At 39.0% G+C, this 24,051-nt stretch overlaps 1 protein-coding gene across 4 annotated transcripts in view; it reads left to right on the top strand.

The window, feature by feature from the left end:
* LOC133614516 (neurobeachin-like) overlaps window positions 1-24,051 on the top strand; it is a 726,573-nt gene that overhangs the window by 631,156 nt on the left and 71,366 nt on the right. For all 4 annotated transcript variants that reach the window (XM_061972518.1, XM_061972517.1, XM_061972519.1 and 1 more), the window contains 2 exons: window positions 387-527; window positions 3,142-3,261. In XM_061972518.1, coding sequence (XP_061828502.1) covers window positions 387-527; window positions 3,142-3,261 — 261 coding nt within the window. The remainder of the gene's footprint in view (window positions 1-386; window positions 528-3,141; window positions 3,262-24,051) is intronic.

Raw genomic sequence — 24,051 nt, 5'->3', positions numbered from 1 at the left:
TCACCAAACTCTGTCATCCATGTCTTTATGGACCTTGCTTTGTGCACTGGTGCACAGTCATGTTGGAAGAGGAAGGCGCCTTCTCCAAACTATTCCCACAAGGTTGGGAGCAAGGAATTGTCCAAAATGTTTTTGGTATCCTGGAGCATTCAACGTTCCTTTCACTGGAACTAAGGGGCCAAGCCCAACTCCTGAAAAACAACCCCAAACCATAATTCCTCCTTCACCAAATTTCACACTCGGCACAAAGCAGTCCGAAATGTAGCGTTCTCCTGGCAACCTCCGAACCCAGACTCGTCCATCAGATTGCCAGATGGAAAAGCGTGATTCATCACTCCAGAGAAAGTGTCTCCACTGCGTTACATGTTTTTGTTTGTTCCCTACAGCCTGTCGGCGCTCTCAACCCGAAGCGTGCCGCCTTCTTCGCCGACCGCTACGAGTCATGGGAGGACGATCAGACGCCACCTTGCCATTACCGCTGCCACTGCTCCACCGCTGCCTCCACGCTGCACTGGCTCATCAGGATGGTGAGAAAGACCCCTTCCCCGCGCCCCCCTCACTTTGCCAAAATGTCTCCGGCGCCCTCTGACAGCTTCTCATTCCGCAGCCTGCATTAGTGCGTCGTCACTTGTCAGGCCTGATGATGCTGTTACTTTGAGCTCCGTCGGCTCGTAGAGCGGGGGGGGCCCTCGACGTCTCCATCGGGGTTCCGGGCGCGGGCCGGACCGATGGGGTTCCCCAAAACACATTTCACAGGCCAGTAAACCGGCATATGTGAACTAAATAAAGAGTGGCTGGGTAATGATTTACAGAGGGGGAGTGGGGGCGCCGTGACAGGTTTATGTGTTTCAGGCTGCAGACATGTCCATCAAGGTTACTCAGCGCTGTCCTCATTTACTCCAGACGAGGAGGAGGACGACGTGGACGAGGAGGAGGCACAAGTTGTTTGAGGAAGTCCAAGGGCTCCCTTCCTCCTCCTCCTCCATCATTAGCAGAAAGGGGCCGCTGATGAACTGAGGGAGTTCCCTTGACAGCACGGAGATTGGCCTCTGTGGGTTTACTCCCACAATGCTTTGCTTCCTGCAGCCACCAATGGCCGACACCCTGTCAGACTGGGGAAAGAAACCATCTAATATGAGCCAATTATCATTAAAGCTCTGTGTACTCTTGAAGAGCACTCATTAATTTCCCCCTCGGGCTCCTTTGCGATCTATATATTGTTCTCGTAAGAATACTAAAATGCAGTGGCGGGCTGCGCGTTTCCCACCTAGGCCTTCAGTAATGCCCTACTTAGTTAGACTTTAATAAATACCCCTCAAAATACCATAATGTATGTCCCCACATGACCACGGCTGGAGAAATACTATATAGAAACACACTTGTGTACTACTGGATATTGAATCACCTAAACAGTGTACAAAACAGGCTATATTTCGGCACATTTAAAAATCAATGAACCCTCCATCCATCCATCCATCTTCTTCCGCTTATCCGAGGTCGGGTCGCGGGGGCAGCAGCCTAAGCAGGGAATTCCAGACTTCCCTCTCCCCAGCCACTTCGTCCAGCTCTTCCTGTGGGACCCCGAGGCGTTCCCAGGCCAGCCGGGAGACATAGTCTTCCCAACCTGTCCTGGGTCTTCCCCGCGGCCTTCTACCGGTCGGACGTGCCCTAAACACCTCCCTTGGGAGGCGTTCGGGTGGCATCCTGACCAGATGCCCGAACCACCTCATCTGGCTCCTCTCGATGTGGAGGAGCAGCGGCTTTACTTTGAGCTCCCCCCGGATGGCAGAGCTCCTCACCCTATCTCTAAGGGAGAGCCCCGCCACCCGGCGGAGGAAACTCATTTCGGCCGCTTGTACCCGTGATCTTGTCCTTTCGGTCATAACCCAAAGCTCATGACCATAGGTTAGGATGGGAACGTACCGATTCGCCTGTCGATCTCACGATCCACTCTTCCCTCACTCGTGAACAAGACTCCGAGGTACTTGAACTCCTCCACTTGGGGCAAGATCTCCTCCCCAACCCGGAGATGGCACTCCACCCTTTTCCGGGCGAGAAAATGAACCCACATCAGCATTTAAAATATACCTTACTTAGTACTGTCAAAATTAAAATAATTATAAAGAACATATTGAATGTGAAAAAATAAATAAATAAAATAATTGAACTTTTTCTTTGAGAATCGTGAAGAATCATGAGAACCGATTATTTCTCTGTTGGCCGGGTATGGCTCCGGTGCCGCTTCCTGCTTTTCGCAAATTACAAACTTTTGATGGGATTCTCACTGGGGAGTGTTGCGTCTGACCAGTATTCCCTCTCAGGGAATTAAAGTCACTGGTCAATCCCAAATTCTTTCAGATGACATATATGCAGAGTAAGAAAGACCATCAAGACAGAATAGGAATATTATCATGTTTTACTGAAGCTTCAGGAGACCAGCCCACATCAATACAGTCATACCGTCATCTCGGGATGGTCTAACATTCAAACGGAAGAGACAACTTCTTGCATACAAAGAAAGCCCCCACCTTCTCCAGAAAGGAATACAGGCTCATTGTTCTACTACAGATAAGATATAAAGGGAGTACTCCAACTCCTACATTGCAAGCCTTCAAGGTAACACACACAGCTTACTTGCGGACATATTCCTAAAAAAATAGAAAGGGTACAAATGGAAAAACACTGGATGATTTAAACATGACTATGAATAAAGAAATAACTCTTAAACATATATGCATTTTTCACAGGAGTGGCAAGTGAAAGTCCAATCACAATCAGGTTTTGCGTAAGGCTACCTAGATGGGCTACTGTCAACAGCTTGTAATCTGATTGGCTATCTCAACTGTCTATCCGGCAGAATTCATACAGCGCTGGCAACAAGCTAGCTGAATTCTGATTTTGATAAAAGCTCTAACGTAAAAACAAGCAACATTGGAGCCTAATACGACATGAAGAGAATATGATAAATACTTTATGGAAAGTAGATTAAAATGAACTTTTATTAATCTATGATCATGATTTATTGCTGACCCTAACAGCACACCACTGCTAAAATGCAAAATGGATGTTATGTATTTATATATTGTATGTTTATAAATATAAATATTTGTGTATTCATCCATATTATTTGTGTTTGCTCAGGAGCCGTTCACCACATTGTTTCTGAGCGCCAACGACGACAAGTTTGACCACCCAGACCGCGTCTTTTCATCCATCAGACGTTCGTGGAGGAATTGTCAGCGGGACACCTCCGATGTGAAGGTGAGAGTAATCATCCAAAGAATCACAAACTGGGTTCAATCCAATAAGATCCAACAGTTCTAGTTCTTTACAAAGACATAAAACAATTAGTTTTGATCGACCTTCTCGGAAGTGTCCATTATTTTTTGATTACCAGGAGTCGTATTCTATCTGACGCCGTCAAGGGTTTTCGTCTGATTGCCACCAGATTTAAACCAGGTAGGCCTACAGTAGACACAAATTCAGAGGCTTTTGGGATCGCTTCCGTGTCTGTGGCTGGAACATACTGGGAAAATTGACCCATCGCGTCCAGATAACCGAAATTTTGTATTTGTTGCTCCTGAGGTCATTTCCCATAATATCAATTAGTTTCTTGGAACACCCCTTTTCCATTGATATACCCCCCCTTGCTGTGACGTCATCTACCAAACTTTAGCCTATTTCCCCGCATAGACAGTGTGGATAAAGGCATGTATCAATCAATCAATCAAACTTTATTTATATAGCCCTTAATCATAAGTGTCTCAAAGGGCTCCACAAGCCACAACGACATCCTCGGCTCAGATCCCACATCAGGGCAAGAAAAAACTCAACCCAATGGGATACAATGAGAAACCTTAGAGAGGACCGCAGATGTGGGGACCGGTGCAATGGACGTGGAGTGGATCTAGTTAATACTGTGAGAGTCCAGTCCAGAGTGGGGCCAGCAGGGGATCATCTTGAGTGGAGACAAGTCAGCAGCACAGAGACGTCCCCAACTGATGCGCAGATGACTGGTCCACCCCGGGTTCCGACTTTGAACAGCTAGCGCGTCATCTGTGGTCACATAATAAAAAGAGACGGCAGATCAACTGGTCTAAAAGGGGGTCTATTTAAAGGCTAGAGTATACAAATGAGTTTTAAGATGGGACTTAAATGCTTCTACTGAGGTAGCATGTCTAACTGTTCCACAGTACTGGAGCCCGAATAGATAACACTCTAATGTCGCAGACTTTTTTGGGGCTCTGGGAATCACAAATAAGCTGAAATTCTTAGAACGCAGATTTCTGGCCGGGACATATGGTACAATACAATCAGAAGTGTCAAAAGATGGAACTGTTTTAATGACATTCAGACTTTATTTCAATCAATAACAGAGCAGCATCTCCTCATCCGGAAACAACAACACAGGAAATGTGTCCCGCGAAAAACCGTCCGACTGGAACTCTAGTAACTAAAGTTCCTTGGGTGAATAATGAAAGTCACTACACCGGTATGTTTTAGCGCTTTCATGGCGAGTTTACTGACAGATATAAGTAAGAACTTTACACTACTTTATATTAGAAATGGCAACAGCGGAGGATGAATATCACATAACAAGACGATAGAGAAAAAGAAGAAGCTTATCGACTCGCGGACGCGCACATTTTTTCAGGACTTATACAGATCCCAAATACAGATCAGCAGGTAAGAAAAGATCAGAAGATAAGAAAAGTTACTTTTGCATAATATTGCGAAACAAAACGGCAGATAATGTCTTACCTTTTACACACACCATAATTATACTCGTATGTTTAACGCGCCAACAATCCATCAAGCGGTGCGGCTTCATAGCTTACCAAAGTCATACTAAAACATTTTGATAGATTTTTGAGCGCCGTGTGTAATATTCTATGTTTTCAATGGAACATTTAAAATGTTGGAGACATGTCGCTTATGTTTGACTGCCATCTACTGTTCACACTTATCATTCATTACACCATTTACCAAATAAAATAGCTTCGAGATGAGTAAGCTCAACCAAACTTATTCCTTACATTAGGCGCACCGGGTTATAAGGCGGACTGTCGAGTTTTGAGAAAAAAAAAGATTTTAAGTGCGCCTTATCGTCCGTAAAATACGGTAATTATGGGGAATGTTAGATTTGGAGAAAAACATGGCAAAGGTTTTACTTGACTTGCTTGTGTGTTGTCTCGCTCATGTATAGGGATGGGAATCGAAAACCGGTTCTTGTTGAGAACCGGTTCCCGGGGTTTTGAAACCTGGGAATCATTTGAAAGTTGCATAGTTGCCAACCTTGAGACCTCCGATTTCGGGAGGTTGGGGGGTGGGGCGGGGCGTGGTTGGGGGCGTGGTTAAGAGGGGAGGAGTATATTGACAGCTAGAATTCACCAAGTCAAGTATTTCATATATATACGGTATATATATATATATATATATATATATATATATATATATCTACATCCTGAAAATATGCAAACAAAACTGTGTTTAGATAATTGATACTTCAAACTTGCATAAATATAACATGAATATAACATAACTTGGCTTCTGAGAGCTTAAAAATGTAATGAATAAAATGCTAAAGTTGTTGATAAACAAGCAATTATTTTAATAATTAAATATGGTCATTTTAAATGAATTATTATGATAATTTAAAATGTATTATTTCAAATATGTTTATTTTAATGTACCGGTATAATTCTATGGCTGGATGTAATAAGGAGTCAGAAAAAATAAAAAAAAAAAAATGTTGATGTTTTTAAGCAAAATATAGTACAAATGTATTTAGTTATTTAGTTGTTTTTTTTAAAATTAATAAATATATTTATTTTTAGGTAAGATAAACATAATAATACAATTTATCTCTAGTCTGGATGATTTAGTTCTTGTCACCCTGTTGTCCTCCCGTCGTGAAAAAAGGCTGTCCTCACTCAGGGCCGCATGGAGCTGGAGGGGGCGTGGCCTCCAGCTCCGGCTGAAAATCGGGAGATTTTCGGGAGAATATTTGTCCCGGGAGGTTTTCGGGAGAGGCGCTGAATTTCGGGAGTCTCCCGGAAAATTCGGGAGGGTTGGCAAGTATGAAGTTGTGTTAACAATTCCCTTACGTCATGCGTGCCCACAGGGACGCATGACACACGGCTCCGATCAGCAGCACAGACGTTAGAATTAGTCAGGAGAAAGGAAGACAACATGGCAACTTTCATTACTTACACCACCAGTAGGCAAGTGGTCTGCCTTCAATACTGCAACTAACACTGCCCATTTATGGTAAAACATGCGATTATTAATTGTAAACGTGAAATGAAATGAAATGACGAGACGGCGTCTGACCGGCATTTTGCACGCCTCGTACCTAAGAGGTGTTCTGCACATCTGGAGACACCGTGATTAGTCAGAAATGTCGCGTATGCTTCCTAAAAAAGCAGATATGCCTAATGGTCTCCCAAATAATAGTTGATTTTCATAGTCAATGGTTGAAAAAATGTACAGTTATACTTGTATTTGTCTGACATAGATGTACCGTATTTTTCGGACTATAAGTCGCAGTTTTTTTCATAGTTTGGCCGGGCTCCAGTGCGACTTATATGTTTTTTTCCTTCATAATTATGCATTTTCGGCAGGTGCGATTTATAATCCGGTGCGATTTATACTCCAAAAAATACGGTAATTACTTTTGAACGCTCAGCATATATACTGTACTCTACTGTATATACATTTAAAAGAAAAATACTTCTCATTTCTATTTGAAAAACATTTTTGTGTAATTGTCATTTGTCACACAATAATTGATGTTGTATTTTGTTTATGACTTCACTAGAATATGTATTTTTTATTATTATATTGTGCAAATTTTCCAAACAAAATATTTTTTCCTGGCACCACAGCGAGCTTAAAAGACCCACAGCCTCTACATTTTGTTTGGAAAGATAGCATAACATAATAATAAAATAAATATTCTCGTGAAGTAATAAAAAATAATGCAACATACATTGTTCTGTGAAAAATGACAATTACACAAAAATGTTAAGTATCATGCTTAATATTTTTCAAATAGAAGTGAGAAGTATTTTTTTTTTAATGTAAATACTTTAGAGCAGGGGGAAAATCTACTCCCAAGTGAGCCGGACTGGTAAAATCACGGCACGATAACTTGAAAATAAATACAATTTTAGATTGTTTTCTTTGTTTAAAAATAGAACAAGCACATTCTGAAAATGTACAAATTATAATGTTGTTCGGTTTTTTTACACTTATGTGTTGTGGTTAATAGTATTCTGCCTTTATTTGTCGTTATTTATAGTTTCTGAATAAATGGTGTGATAATGTTCATCAGTCAACTCATTGGTGTTAATCTTTAATCTATCGAGATGAAAAAAATAATATCAAAATCAAATTACAGGATGTTATTTATGTAGTTTGCTCATTTTCCTCGACTGGTGCACTAACATGAGTTTTTTTTTCTTTTATTTACATACTGTACATAGCATCATCTACAAAGATACAAAGAATTGATATTGGTACATCTAGTGGACACATTCAGAACAGTAGTTTCTTTCATTTAAACCGGTGGTCTCAAACCTTTGGGCCCGAGTGCTATTTGCGGTCCGCAGGACCATATTTTGTGGCTCCGTACTTAACTTCATAGTTTAGTGCACAGTTGTCAAACAGGGCCGGATCTGACCGGACACATCATTTTATAATGCCCGCGAAAGCCTAGAAATAATAATCCTCAATAAAGTATTTTACTATCTATCTCCATTTAGACAGAAAAAAAATAAATAAATAAATAAAATATATATATAGTAAACTATTTCAAACTATTATAATATCTAATGATGCAAAAAAATGATATATTATCATACATTCCAATTATTTTGGTCAAAATGAAAACAAATACTGAAATACTTGCTTGACTTATGATTTAAAAGCACGTTATTCATCAAATTATACACTATAAAAATAAAAATATAATTTACGGTAGAAAAACAGTGGTACCATCTTACATTTACAATAATACACTGTAAAACCAACAACCATAGATTTTACAGTTAAAAAAAAGCCCTGACAGCTCAGTCGTCAGAATTTTACCGTACATTTTTCTTGTTTACATCAATATGCCGTAAAAAAACACCTTAAATTTTACAATAAAATTCTGCCGACTGAGCTGCCCGTTTTTATCGCAAAATATAAAAAACATTTTCCTACAGTGTCCGTTAAAAAAAAATATATATATATAAATATACGGATCAAATTCGTGGGCAATTGTGCGACAATATCATTAAGCAAATCCTTGTACATTTATAAGCATATATTATTCACTGTTACATAACTACGATGTGGCCCTCAATGAATACGAGTTTGACACCGTTGGTTTAGTGTAATTGCGGCCTGCACACCCTAGGCGCCTAACAGTTAATAATATTATAGCAATCTTGAATCCCACTATAAAGAACGGTCCAAACACAAAATTACAATGAAACAAACACACATTGGGCACCACAAAGATCAGAAACCAAGCGGAAGTGTCTCTGACCAGTGTGAAAATATACAAACCCCGTTTCCATATGAGTTGGGAAATTGTGTTAGATGTAAATATAAACGGAATACAATGATTTGCAAATCATGTTCAACCCATATTCAGTTGAATATGCTACAAAGACAACATATTTGATGTTCAAACAGATAAACATTTTTGTATTTGCAAATAATCATTAATTTTAGAATTTGATGCCAGCAACACGTGACAAAGAAGTTGGGAAAGGTGGCAATAAATACTGATAAAGTTGAGGAATGCTCATCAAACACTTATTTGGAACATCCCACAGGTGTGCAGGCCAATTGGGAACAGGTGGGTGCCATGATTGGGTATAAAAACAGCTTCCCAAAAAATGCTCAGTCTTTCACAAGAAAAGATGGGGCGAGGTACACCCCTTTGTCCACCACTGCGTGAGCAAATAGTCGAACAGTTTAAGAACAACGTTTCTCAAAGTGCAATTGCAAGAAATTTAGGGATTCCAACATCTACGGTCCATAATATCATCAAAAGGTTCAGAGAATCTAGAGAAATCACTCCACGTAAGCGGCATGGCCGGAAACCAACATTGAATGACCGTGACCTTCGATCCCTCAGACGGCACTGTTTTAAAAAACCGACATCAATCTCTAAAGGATATCACCACATGGGCTCAGGAAAACTTCAGAAAACCACTGTCACTAAATACAGTTTGTCGCTACATCTGTGGTGAACATGCCCTTTCCCAACTACTTTGGCACGTGTTGCAGCCATGAAATTCTAAGTTAATTATTATTTGCAAAAAAAAAATAAAGTTTATGAGTTTGAACATCAAATATGTTGTCTTTGTAGTGCATTCAATTGAATATGGGTTGAAAAGGATTTGCAAATCATTGTATTCCGTTTATGTTTACATCTAACACAATTTCCCAACTCGTATGGAAACGGGGTTTGTAAAATGTCTACATTCAATTTTACTTTTATAATCACTATTATAGCTGTCGGTCACCATTGTTGCTGGTAGAAGTAGTTAACACATTTAGTCACGGGCATACTTGCCAACCCTCCCGGATTTTCCGGGAGACTCCCGAAATTCAGCGGTTCTCCCGAAAAAAAAATGTTTTCCCGAAATTCAGGCGGACTCAGGTCCATGCGGACCTGAGTCCGCTAACCCACAATATAAACAGCGTACCTGCCCAATCACGTTATAACTGTAGAAGGATGGAGGGCGAGTTCTTGGTTTCTTATGTGGGTTTATTGTTAGACAGTTTAATTAACGTCCGCCCAGCGCGGTAACAACACACAACAACAGCAGTCACGTTTTTGTCTACCGTAAAGCAGTTTGTCTGCCGTAAACAGCAATGTTGTGACACTCTTAAACAGGACAATACTGCCATCTAGTGCATTTGATGAAAGCACTTTTGTGCATGCCACACAGCAATGCATCATCAGAGAGGGTGTTCAGTATGGTTCGAAAAATAGTGACAGAGAATAGAACAAGGATGGACAATTCAACCCTTAACTCAACAATGAGTAGATGAGTGTTATGTGTGTGTATATGTGTAAATAAATGAACACTGAAATTCAAGTATTTATTTTATACATATATATATATGAAATACTTGACTTAGTATTTCGTCAAGTATTCCTTATATATATATATATATATATATATATATATATATATATATATATATATATATATATATATATATATATATATATATATATATTTAAATATATATATATATATATATATATTTATATATATATATATATATATATATATATATATATATATATGTCTTAATAAGGTTATCCAAAAAATAGTGCTCGATACCGTAGTAGAGCGCAATATATGTATGTGTGGGGAAAAAAATCACAATCATCAGGAGATTTCTCCTGATGATTGAGGGTACCCCCCCTCATGAAACAGGCCTGTAGAGATGAAATAGTCTTGTGATTTTTTTTCCCACACATACATATATATATATATATATATATATATATATATATATATATATATATATATATATATATATGAAATACTTGACTTAGTATTTCGTCAAGTATTTCTTATATATATATATATATATATATATATATATATATATATATATATATATGAAGTACTTGACTTGGTGAATTCTAGCTGTAAATATACTCCTCCCCTCTTAACCACGCCCCCAACCACGGCCCCCGCCCCTGCACCCCTACCCCCCACCCCCACCTCCCGAAATCGGAGGTCTCAAGGTTGGCAAGTATGGTCACGGGGTTCAGAAGTGAATACTTTGTGCGGCCCAGCCTCACCCCAACTCTATCTCTAGTGGGCCCCAGGTAAATTGAGTTTGAGACCTCTGATTTAAACATTTCGGCTCATTTTTATAATTAGCAAACTCATCCCGAGGGCCGGCTAAAAACCTGGCCGTACGTTTGACACCCCTGCTCTAGAGTATAAAGTACAACTATGTCAGCCGAAGACAAGTATAACTGTACATTGTGCAATTTTTCAACCATTGACTATGAAAACCAACCATTATTTTGCAGAAAATTAAGCATATTTGCTTTTTTAAGAAGCATACGTGATATCACTGTTGTGTTTGTATAATCATGTTTTTTTCTTAACTGAACAAAGTTGAGGCCAATTAACTTGTTTACTATCCTTTTATCCAAATGAAAACCGAACCGTTAAGCAGAATCGGAATCATAAAAATCTCATCAATTTCCATCCCTACTCATTTAGTTGTAAAAAGAAGCCAAAACCGAGCATTATGATCTTGGTAAAGGCAGAACCCTTGCATACTGCTCACATGAACATGTGCATGTGTGCCTAATGTTGTGACTACTATCAGACTGCAAACTCGCACGCTAGCACATTCTATTAATTATAAATGCTTCCACCCACAAAGAAGCCTCCACACAGGATCTCCACCATTACCAAAATCTCTTATCAGCTTCAAAGACAAAAAAAAAAACATTCTATCTCAGGGATAGTAATGTTTGCATTCAAGCATTTGAGTTTAAACAAAGAGACAAAGCCCCCTCTTTGCGAAAAAGAAAAAAAAAGAGAGAAAAGAAAAGCGCTGAACCCTGCTGATTTTCCTCCATTTTGCCCGCTGCATCGCATGCAGCAGCAATATGCGCTGACCTCAAAGTGTCATACATTTCTAGCACACTCGGTATCGGGTAGTGTTGCCGCGGGCAATTAATAAAGCATTAATGACAAAAGCAATTTAAAATGTGGTCTTTTATGTAAGGACAGGATCTCTGCCAGGCACAAAGCTGCCAGCCACACACGGCACCCTGTTAACAAATAACAACCACTTTCCACCGCTTGTACTACCAGTATGTCTGCACCATTTGGGTTTTACAACTCCACTATTAGGACACGTGTGCTGCTATGTTGTTGATGCATCCATCCATATGTCTGCTGTGCCTGTTATTCACCATGCAGTCACCTTTTTATGCATGTTCTTTTACACTGATACTCACTGCATACAATTGTTAAACATTGTGGTTATTTTTGTAATGTGACACCTCATGCGGAGAACTGTTTCTAGTATTTTAGCTCATTTATTTAGGTAAACAAGAGGTGCAAAATATAAGCGACATCTCCCAGGATGATGCTGTGCAGTTCTGTAAATAAAATCACAACATGTTTTAATTTATTTTGTAGTATTAGAAAAAAAAATCAGCAGCAATTTTAAGCATATTTTTCCTGTAGTATTATATCTTTAGTCCTATAATAATGTGGTTGTAGAAATGCGAAGCATCATACTGAAAACTGTTTCTAATATTTATCAAAATATTAAAAATATAAGCAATACCTCTCAGAATAATGCTGAGCAGTTCCTATTTAAACACTGACATATTGTAATGCAAATAAAATAACATTAGTTTATTATATTACGAAAATACAAAAGCAATTTTCAACAATTTTTTTTTGTAATATTTTGTCTTTATTCTTACAATATAATACATTTAGTAGCATATTATTTTGAGTTTATTCTCATATTTGTACTGTTTTTAATTTTTTTGTTCAATATGGGTCTAGTACAGGGGTCGGGAACCCGCGGCTCTAGAGCCGCATGCGGCTTTTTAGCGCCGCCCTAGTGGCTCTCTGGAGCTTTTTCAAAAATGTATGAAAAATAGAAAAAGTTGAGGGGAAAAAAAATAAATTTTGTTTTAATATGGTTTCTGTAGGAGGACAAACATGACACAAACCTCCCTAATTGTTATAAAGCACACTGTTTATATTAAACATGCTTCACTGATTCGAGTATTTGGCAAGCGCCGTTTTGTCCTACTAATTTTTGCAGTCCTTGAACTCACCTTAGTTTGTTTACATGTATATCTTTCTGCGACTTTCTAGGACGTGTTTTATGCCACTTATTTTTCTGTCTCATGTTGTCCACCAAACTTTTAACGTTGTGCATGAATCCACAAAGGTGAGTTTTGTTGATGTTATTGACTTGTGTGGAGTGCTAATCAGACATATTTGGTCACTGCATGACTGCGAGCTAATCGATGCTAACATGCTATTTAGGCTAGCTATATGTACATATTGCATAATTATGCCTCATTTGTAGCTATATTTGAGGTCATTTAGTTTCCTTGAAGTCATATTAATTCAATTTATATCTCATTACACACTATCTGTATGTAATATGGCTTTTAATTTTTTGCGGCTTCAGACAGATTTGTTTTTGTATTTTTGGTCCAATAAGGCTCTTTCAACATTTTGGGTTGCCGACCCCTGGTCTAGTACTACTACCTGATTAACTAATTAATTACCGTATTTTTCGGAGTATAAGTCGCACCGGAGTATAAGTCGCACCTGCCGAAAATGCATAATAAAGAAGGAAAAAAACATATATAAGTCGCACTGGAGCCCGGCCAAACTATGGAAAAAAACTGCGACTTATAGTCCGAAAAATACGGTACTATTAATACTCATTATATTTGATTAACTACTGTATACTACTACTAAAAAGAGGTCATTCAAATTTTTATGTGTATTAGGGCTGCAACGATGTAATTAATATCGCATTTATTATCACAGAATTGTTGAAAATGCTCAAAAGGAACTTATACAGACACTGGAATATTTGTATCCAAGTTTCTTTTTTTTTTTATAAATAAATCTAATACATGGGCATCACACAGACACACACACACACACACACACACACACACACACACACACACACTTTTTTATTTGAATTTTTAAATAAGTTCATCTTCTCCTGTTTTAATTTGTAACGGTTTTAGAGTGTTTGACATTAAAGGCAAAACGGGTGTTGCTTGCAAAGACGTTAATGTGTCTTGTATTCCAGTTAGCATGTAAGCTAGCCAGCGATTAGCGCGCTAGCTGTTTCTCCAGGAAATGAGCATCATCGCCGAGAATTTTTCCAAGTGAGGTAATCAATTACGGTTTTACGATAATTCAAATTTGAAATGGCACTCCTATTTGTCGGGAATTTATCATTATAACGGTAATCGTTACATCCCCAATGTGTCGCTTACATTTGTAATAAATTAATTTTTATTTCATTATATTCTCATAATGTACGCATATTTAAATTAAATGATGTTATTGGTAAACGTTCACATTACAATATGGTACATCACATAATTGTGTGAATGCATTCACACATATGGTTTTTTCTTCAACTTCTTCTTCTTCTTCTCCAGATTTTGCCGCGCTCTACCTTCCACATTTTTCACCCGATTCAAACCGTTCCAACTTTAAACTGTTCAGCCTAGTTGGGAATCGCGGGCTTTCCCTTGACAAGTTCCAAAAATTCCCAGATTTCCCAGAATTCCAGGTTTTCCGGGACATTTTTCCCATTAAAAATGAATTGGCCATTTTTCAAACTTCCACAATTTCCACATTTTTCAACTGATTCAAACTATTTCATTTTCAACATATTCTACTCATCTTGCTAATTAGAACTATAATTTTCCCAAGTTCCCAAAAATTCCAAGAGTTCCCAGAATTCCCGTTTTTTCAAACTCTTTTTTTCAAACTCTTTTTTTCAAACCCTTTTTTCACCCTTTTTTTGTCGACTACTCCTTCCACCTTTTTCAACACATTTTAACCGCTCCACTGTCAAAACATTCTTCTTATTCAGGACAAAAAAACAAAGTTGCTTTTTGGACTGGAAAAATTCCTGGTTTTCACGAAATTCCAGGAATTCCTTAGTACCAATTTCTCAATTAAAAATGTTACTACTTCAACATTTCTTGATTTGAAACATTCCAACCACACCAACCATTTCAACTTATTCAGAACATTCAAGTATTTTAAAGTTTTCCCAAAAGAATAAATTCCCAAATTTCCATAAATTTCCCATTGAAAAGAATGGAACATTTTCCAAAATTCCACAATTCCCACATTTTTCATCCGATTCAAACCGTTCCAACTCCAAAATATTCAGCCTGTTCAAAATTGTGTGCTCTCCTCACTGTAAAAATTGAAATCTAACTAAGATTAAATATCTCAAATAAGGGTGATATTTGCTTATTTTCTGTCTGATAAGATAATTATTCTCACTAAGCAGATTTTATGTTAGAGTGTTTTACTTGTTTTAAGGGTTTTGGTCTTAAATGATCTCAGTAAGATATTACAGCTTGTTGCTGAGATTTGATGACTTATATTAAGTAAAACATGCTTGAAACTAGAATATCAACTGTTGCAAAGCTGTGTCATCAACACTCATAAGTATTAAACTACTTTTTTAAAGTAATAATTTCTTATTTCAAGCATGAACAAAAAAATCATGACTTTGACACAATTGTATCTCATATAAAAACAGATGACAGCCAAAAGGACTTTGCTGTTTTATTTTCAATGAAACTAGAAAATACGTACTCTTATAGGAGTACAGTTGTTATTAGTGAGAATATACTTATTTTAAGGTATTTTTGGGTTCATTGAGGTTAGCTCATTTTACTTGTTTTGGAAAGTCTTGACAAGCCAAATTTTCTTGTTCTATTGGCAGATAATGTTGCTTAGTTCAAATAAAATACCCCTAATTTTGGGGGAAAAAATTCTTGTTTTTGAACACCGACTTTTTGCAGTGCTTCAACAATAAAAAAATAAAAATATTCCGGGATTTCCAAGAATTCCTAGCTTTCAGGGACATTTTCCCCATTCCCCAAATACATTGTAAATTTTTTTTAAACTTCCACACTTCCCGCATTTTTCAACCGATTCAAACCATTCCAACATCAACAAAGTCCACTCATCCAACTAACACTTTCCCAAGTTCCAAACAAAATTCCGTTTTTCCTGGAAATTCAAACTCTTCAACATTCAAACTATTCCAACATTCAAACTATTCCAACATTCAAACTATTCATACATTCATACTACATTCTGTTAGCATTTCGGTGCAACTTCAGCATTGGAGCATTCACACGCAATTCCTTCAGGAATTGCTTCATCTAGTTACTGTATTTTTCGGACTATAAGTCGCAGTTTTTTTTCATAGTTTGGCCGAGTGTGCAACTTATACTCAGGAGCGACTTATGTGTGAAATTATTTACACATTACCGTAAAATATAAAATAATAATATTTAGCTCATTCACGTAAGAGACTAGAGCAGTGGTTCTTAACCTTGTTGGAGGTACCGAACCCCACCAGTTTCATATGCGCATTCACCAAACCCTTCTTTAGTGAAAAATAAAATGTTTTTTCAATTCAAGAAAAAGTTATATGTTTTTTTACTGGTGCACAAAATGAACTGTGCATGAACATTACCTTGTTCAAAGAACAAAACCAACACAGTGCATGAACTCACAACAAATTACACACCTTACACACATTACCATGAATTGATTAACGTGGACCCCGAGTTAAACAAGTTGAAAAACTTATTCGGGTGTTACCATTTAGTGGTCAATTGTACGGAATATGTACTGTACTGTGTAAACTGTACTGTTTCATATAATGTATTCCCTTCCTTTGCAATCTACTAGTAAAAGTTTCAATCAATCTATCAAAAAACCTGCAAATCAGATGAAAAATTAGAGGGAACATTGTTTGCGGGTATCCATAATACGCTGATAGGGAGAAGTTTTTATTTACACGATAAATCGGATGTGTCTTTACCTCCGTGGCGGAGGCTCCGCCGAACCCGTGAGGCCGACTCACCGAACCCCTAGGGTTCGATCGAACCCAGGTTAAGAACCACTGGACTAGACGTATAAGATTTCATGGGATTTAGCGATTAGGAGTGACAGATTGTTTGGTAAACGTATAGCATGTTCTATATGTTATAGTTATTTGAATGACTCTTACCATAATATGTTACGTTAACATACCAGGCACGTTCTCAGTTGGTTATTTATGCCTCATATAACGTACACTTATTCAGCCTGTTGTTCATTATTCTTTATTTATTAGGGACAAAGGACCCTATTGTAATTGTAAGGTTTTATTATTATTATTCTGCCACCTCTTTGAACTGTAATTTGACCCTCTTAACATGCTTCAAAACTCACCAAATTTGACACACACATCAGGACTGGCAAAAATTGCGATCTAATCAAAAAAACCTAGCCCCACAACTCAGAATTGCGCTCTAGCGCCCCCTAGGAAGAAAACATAGACAAAACTGCCTCTAACTCCCAGTAGGAATGTCGTAGAGACATGAAACAAAAACCTCACCGAACCCCTTAGGCCAACTCACCGAACCCCTAGGGTTCGATCGAACCCAGGTTAAGAACCACTGGACTAGACGTATAAGATTTCATGGGATTTAGCGATTAGGAGTGACAGATTGTTTGGTAAACGTATAGCATGTTCTATATATTATAGTTATTTGAATGATTCTTACCATAATATGTTACGTTAACATACTAGGCACGTTCTCAGTTGGTTATTTATGCCTCATACAACGTACACTTATTCAGCCTGTATTCACTATTCTTTATTTATTTTAAATTGCCTTTCAAATGTCTATTCTTGGTGTTGGGTTTTATCAAATACATTTCCCCAAAAAATGCGACTTATACTCCAGTGCGACTTATGTATGGTTTTTTCCTTCTTTATTATGCATTTTCGGCAGGTGCGACTTATACTCAGGTGCGACTTATACTCCGAACAATACGGTATATGTACGTGTGTGAGGAGATTCAGATTACACATGAAATAGAGTATTTCACTTCATGACATCAGGAAGACACACAAACGGAACATGTGCGTTCAGGCCTGAGCGGGCGGCCAGGGGTCGGAGGTTGTCCGCGGCCCAGTACACCGAGCGGGCCGTCAGGCTGTGCGATTAAAAGGCGGCTTGTTTTTTAGCGAGGTCTCTCCTTCATTAACCTCGGCCTCCTCCTGCAGTAATGACGACAAGAGCGAGCCATGTCCAGCCCCTCACCAGGTGACCTCTAGGGGGAAAAAAAATAGAGCAAGTCAGATGGAAACAACATCGCCTTGGCCCTGGACCCCTCTGGACCACCCCGTCATTATCCCTGCCTCTTAGTTATGTCTGCAACACACACACACACACACACACACACACACACACACACACACTGAGGAATCCAGCGCTGACAGATTCAGACGAACGTGTCATCGCGGTGCAAAGCGACGCAGGCGGCTGTGATTGACTTGTTAGCCTATTAGCATGCTGTTGCACAATTAATGGCTGCCTGGGGAGAGCGCCCTAAAAAAGGGGGCTGGCCATTTTTAACGGCAGGACGTTAACAAAGTGTGAGCAGAGAAAGAAGAGATGGCGGCAAAGGTTTGAGTGAAAGGTGACCCACAGCAGACCTCATTTGGAGCTCTGAAACATTCTCATTTACGGCACCACCATGACTCTAAAGCAGGGTTCCCCAACCTTTTTTCCACCAGGGACCGGTTTAATGTATGCATTCTATCACGGATCAGCTTTCTACGTGTGGCAGATAAAAACAGCAAATAAATTAGCCTTTGGCTACAATCTGAAAGTTAAGTCGGAGAAAATGCGGTAGTTTATAAATTAACTAGATGAGGCTGAGTGAATGCTCCAATGCTGACAGAATGAAGTATTAATGTAAGAATAGTTTGAATGTTGGAATGTTTTGGAATGTTGAAGCATTTGAATTTCCAGGAAAACCGGAATTTGGTTCGGAACTTGGGAAAGACTTAGTTTTAATGTCCAGGATGAGTGGAATATTTTAAATAGGTTGAAAAATGTTGGAATTGTGAAAGAGTGAAAAATGGATAATTCATTTGGAATGGGGACAATGTCCCTAAAAACTGAGAATTCTAGGAAATCCGGGAATTTTTTTTACAGTTTTTGAAAGGGAGCACACTACATTATATACTGTATATACTTGCAGTGTGTATATTTTACATATTACATATTGTTATGAAGGTGTCTAAAGCAGGTTTCCCCAACCTATTTTCCACCAGGGACCGGTTTAATGTATGCATTCTATCACGGACCAGCTTTCTACGTGTGGCAGATAAAAACAGCTAAAAAATTAGCCTTTGGCTACAATCTGAAAGTTAAGTCGGAGGAAATGCGGTAGTTTATAAATTAACTAGATGAGGCAATTCCTGAAAGAATTGCATGTGAATGCTCCAATGCTGACAGAATGAAGTATGAATGTAAGAATAGTTTGAATGTTGGAATGTTTTGGAATGTTGAAGCATTTGAATTTCCAGGAAAACCGGAATTTGGTTTGGAACTTGGGAAAGACTTAGTTTGAATGTCCAGGATGAGTGGAATATTTTGAATAGGTTGAAAAATGTTGGAATTGTGAAAGAGTGAAAAATGGATAATTCATTTGGAATGGGGACAATGCCCCTAAAAACTGAGAATTCTTGGAAATCCGGGAATTTTTTTTACAGTTTTTGAAAGGGAGCACACTACATTATATATATATATACTTGCACACTACATTATATACTGTATATACTTGCAGTGTGTATATTGTACATATTACATATTGTTATGAAGGTGTCTAAAGCAGGGTTCCCCAACTTTTTTTCCACCAGGGACCGGTTTAATGTATGCATTACTTTCACGGACCAGCTTTCTACGTGTGGCAGACAAAAACAGCAAATAAATTAGCCTTTGGCTACAATCTGAAAGTTAAGTCGGAGAAAATGCGGTAGTTTATAAATTAACTAGATGAGGCTGAGTGAATGCTCCAATGCTGACAGATAAAGTATGAATGTAAGAATAGTTTGAATGTTGGAATGTTTTGGAATGTTGAAGCATTTGAATTTCCAGGAAAACCGGAATTTGGTTTGGAACTTGGGAAAGACTTAGTTTTAATGTCCAGGATGAGTGGAATATTTTGAATAGGTTGAAAAATGTTGGAATTGTGAAAGAGTGAAAAATGGATAATTCATTTGGAATGGGGACAATGTCCCTAAAAACTGAGAATTCTACGAAATCCGGGATTTTTTTTTACAGTTTTTGAAAGGGAGCACACTACATTATATATATACTTGCAGTGTGTATATTGTACATATTACATATTGTTATGAAGGTGTGTAAAGCAGGATTCCCCAACCTTTTTTCCACCAGGGACCGGTTTAATGTATGTGTTTCTTTCACGGACCAGCTTTCTACGTGTGGCAGATAAAAACAGCTAAAAAATGTGCCTTTGGCTACAATCTGAAAGTTAAGTCGGAGAAAATGCGGTAGTTTAAGATGCGATGTCCACGCAGCATCGCGTGGACATCGGGGGCGGTACCTCTGGATTGGCAGACCGGGGTGGTGGTTCCTCTCTTTAAGAAGGGGAACCGGAGGGTGTGTTCTAACTATCGTGGGATCACACTCCTCAGCCTTCCCTTAAGGTCTATTCAGGTGTACTGGAGAGGAGGCTACGCCGGATAGTCGAACCTCGGATTCAGGAGGAACAGTGTGGTTTTCGTCCTGGTCGTGGAACTGTGGACCAGCTCTATACTCTCGGCAGGGTCCTTGAGGGTGCATGGGAGTTTGCCCAACCAGTCTACATGTGTTTTGTGGACTTGGAGAAGGCATTCGACCGTGTCCCTCGGGAAGTCCTGTGGGGAGTGCTCAGAGAGTACGGGGTATCGGACTGTCTGATTGTGGCAGTCCGCTCCCTGTATGATCAGTGCCAGAGCTTGGTCCGCATTGCCGGTAGTAAGTCGGACACGTTTCCAGTGAGGGTTGGACTCCGCCAAGGCTGCCCTTTGTCACCGATTCTGTTCATAACTTTTATGGACAGAATTTCTAGGCGCAGTCAAGGCGTTGAGGGGATCTGGTTTGGTGGCTGCAGGATTAGGTCTCTGCTTTTTGCAGATGATGTGGTCCTGATGGCTTCATCTGGCCAGGATCTTCAGCTCTCACTGGATCGGTTCGCAGCTGAGTGTGAAGCGACTGGGATGAGAATCAGCACCTCCAAGTCCGAGTCCATGGTTCTCGCCCGCAAAAGGGTGGAGTGCCATCTCCGGGTTGGGGAGGAGATCTTGCCCCAAGTGGAGGAGTTCAAGTACCTCGGAGTCTTGTTCACGAGTGAGGGAAGAGTGGATCGTGAGATCGACAGGCGGATCGGTGCGGCGTCTTCAGTAATGCGGACGCTGTATCGATCCGTTGTGGTGAAGAAGGAGCTGAGCCGGAAGGCAAAGCTCTCAATTTACCGGTCGATCTACGTTCCCATCCTCACCTATGGTCATGAGCTTTGGGTTATGACCGAAAGGACAAGATCACGGGTACAAGCGGCCGAAATGAGTTTCCTCCGCCGGGTGGCGGGGCTCTCCCTTAGAGATAGGGTGAGAAGCTCTGCCATCCGGGAGGAGCTCAAAGTAAAGCCGCTGCTCCTCCACATCGAGAGGAGCCAGATGAGGTGGTTCGGGCATCTGGTCAGGATGCCACCCGAACGCCTCCCTAGGGAGGTGTTTAGGGCACGTCCCACCGGTAGGAGGCCGCGGGGAAGACCCAGGACACGTTGGGAAGACTATGTCTCCCGGCTGGCCTGGGAACGCCTCGGGGTCCCACAGGAAGAGCTGGACGAAGTGGCTGGGGAGAGGGAAGTCTGGGCTTCCCTGCTTAAGCTGCTGCCCCCGCGACCCGACCTCGGATAAGCGGAAGAAGATGGATGGATGGAGGCAATTCCTGATAGGAATTGCATGTGAATGCTCCAATGCTGGCAGAATGAAGTATGAATGTAAGAATAGTTTGAATGTTGGAATGTTTTGGAATGTTGAAGCATTTGAATTTCCAGGAAAACCGGAATTTGGTTTGGAACTTGGGAAAGACTTAGTTTGAATGTCCAGGATGAGTGGAATATTTTGAATAGGTTGAAAAATGTTGGAATTGGGGAAGAGTGAAAAATTGATAATTCATTTGGAATGGGGACAATGTCCCTAAAAACTGAGAATTCTTGGAAATCCGGGAATTTTTTTTACAGTTTTTGAAAGGGAGCACACTACATTATATATATATATACTTGCAGTGTGTATATTGTACATATTACATATTGTTATGAAGGTGTCTAAAGCAGGGTTCCCCAACATTTTTTCCACCAGGGACCGGTTTAATGTATGCATTACTTTCACGGACCAGCTTTCTACGTGTGGCAGACAAAAACAGCAAATAGCCTTTGGCTACAATCTGAAAGTTAAGTCGGAGAAAATGCGGTAGTTTATAAATTAACTAGATGAGGCTGAGTGAATGCTCCAATGCTGACAGAATGAAGTATTAATGTAAGAATAGTTTGAATGTTGGAATGTTGAAGCATTTGAATTTCCAGGAAAACCGGAGTTTGGTTTGGAACTTGGGAAAGACTTAGTTTGAATGTTCAGGATGAGTTGAATATGTTGAAGGTGGAATATTTTTGAATAGGTTGAAAAATGTTGGAATTGTGAAAGAGTGAAAAATGGATCATTCATTTGGAATGGGGACAATGTCCCTAAAAACTGAGAATTCTTGGAAATCCGGGAATTTTTTTTTACAGTTTTTGAAAGGGAGCACACAATTCTTGAACAGGCTGAATATTTTGAAGTTCGAACAGTTTGAGTGGGAGTTGTGGAACTTTGAAAAATGTCCCATTCTTTTCAATGGGAATTTCATGGAAATTTGGGGATTTCGGGAAAAGAGGGATTTTTTTTGGAAAATGCAAAAAAGAATTGAATCTTCGGAGTTGAAATGGTTGGTGTTGGAATTTTTCAAATCGGTCGAAAAATTTGAAGTAGTAACATCTTTAATTGAGAAATGGTATTAAGGAATTCCTGGAATTTGAAAAATGTGGAAGGAGTAGTCGCCAGAAAAAAGGGTCAAAAAAGGGTTTGAAAAAAACTGGAATTCTGGGAATTCCTGGAAATTTTTTTTTACTTGAAAAAATTATAATTTCAATGTCCAGGATGAGTTGAATATGTTGAAGGTGGAATATTTTTGAATAGGTTGAAAAATGTTGGAATTGTGAAAGAGTGAAAAATGTATCATTCATTTGGAATGGGGACAATGTCCCTAAAAACTGAGAATTCTTGGAAATCCGGGATTTTTTTTTTACAGTTTTTGAAAGGGAGCACACAATTCTTGAACAGGCTGAATATTTTGAAGTTGGAACAGTTTGAGTGGGAGTTGTGGAACTTTGAAAAATGTCCCATTCTTTTCAATGGGAATTTCATGGAAATTTGGGGATTTCGGGAAAAGAAGGATTTTTTTTGGAAAATGCAAAAAAAAATTGAATCTTCGGAGTTGAAATGGTTGGTGTTGGAATTTTTCAAATCGGTCGAGAAATTTGAAGTAGTAACATCTTTAATTGAGAAATGGTATCATGGAATTCCTGGAATTTGAAATGGGTTGAAAAATGTGGAAGGAGTAGTCGCCAGATAAAAGGGTCAAAAAAGAGTTTGAAATTCCTGGAAAAAAAATTTAACTTGAAAAAATTATAGTTTGAATGCCCAGGATGAGTTGAATATGTTGAAGGTGGAATATTTTGAATAGGTTGAAAAATGTTAGAATTGTGAAAGAGTGAAAAATGGATAATTAATTTGGAATGGGGACAATGTCCCTAAAAACGGAGAATTCTTGGAAATCTGGGAATTATTTTTTTTTTACAGTTTTTGAAAGGGAGCACACAATTCTTGAACAGGCTGAATATTTTGAAGTTGAAACAGTTTGAGTGGGAGTTGTGGAACTTTGAAAAATGTCCCATTCTTTTCAATGGGAATTTCATGGAAATTTGGGGATTTCGGGAAAAGAGGGATTTTTTTCAGCGACGTCAGACCTGCAGCACACCTGTCCTAAACCTGACTAAATAACAAGTTCAATGTTTTTTTTATTGTAATCAAATGAAAGCCGTAATTTCCATGAGATTATTTTCTAATATAAGTGTTTTGGCCCACTTACAATGACTATAACATATTGTTTTTCATGAGTTGTGTACTAGTATTATGTCTGGGTGGGGTTCTTACTTTGGAAATAATGTGTACCCCTTTCAGATATCGCATTTAGTTCCCACTAAAACATTCACATGTTGCACAATGAGATGTAAACATGGGATCATGTGTACATTCCTGTAACTTTCTGTTTGTAAAATATACCTCTCTTAGTATTTCTTT

Source organism: Nerophis lumbriciformis, linkage group LG17, assembly GCF_033978685.3.
Source record: "Nerophis lumbriciformis linkage group LG17, RoL_Nlum_v2.1, whole genome shotgun sequence".
NCBI classification, from domain to species: Eukaryota; Metazoa; Chordata; class Actinopteri; order Syngnathiformes; family Syngnathidae; genus Nerophis; species Nerophis lumbriciformis.
The sequence above is the reverse complement of the archived record's forward strand: the minus strand, read 5'-3'. Positions and strand labels throughout refer to the sequence as shown.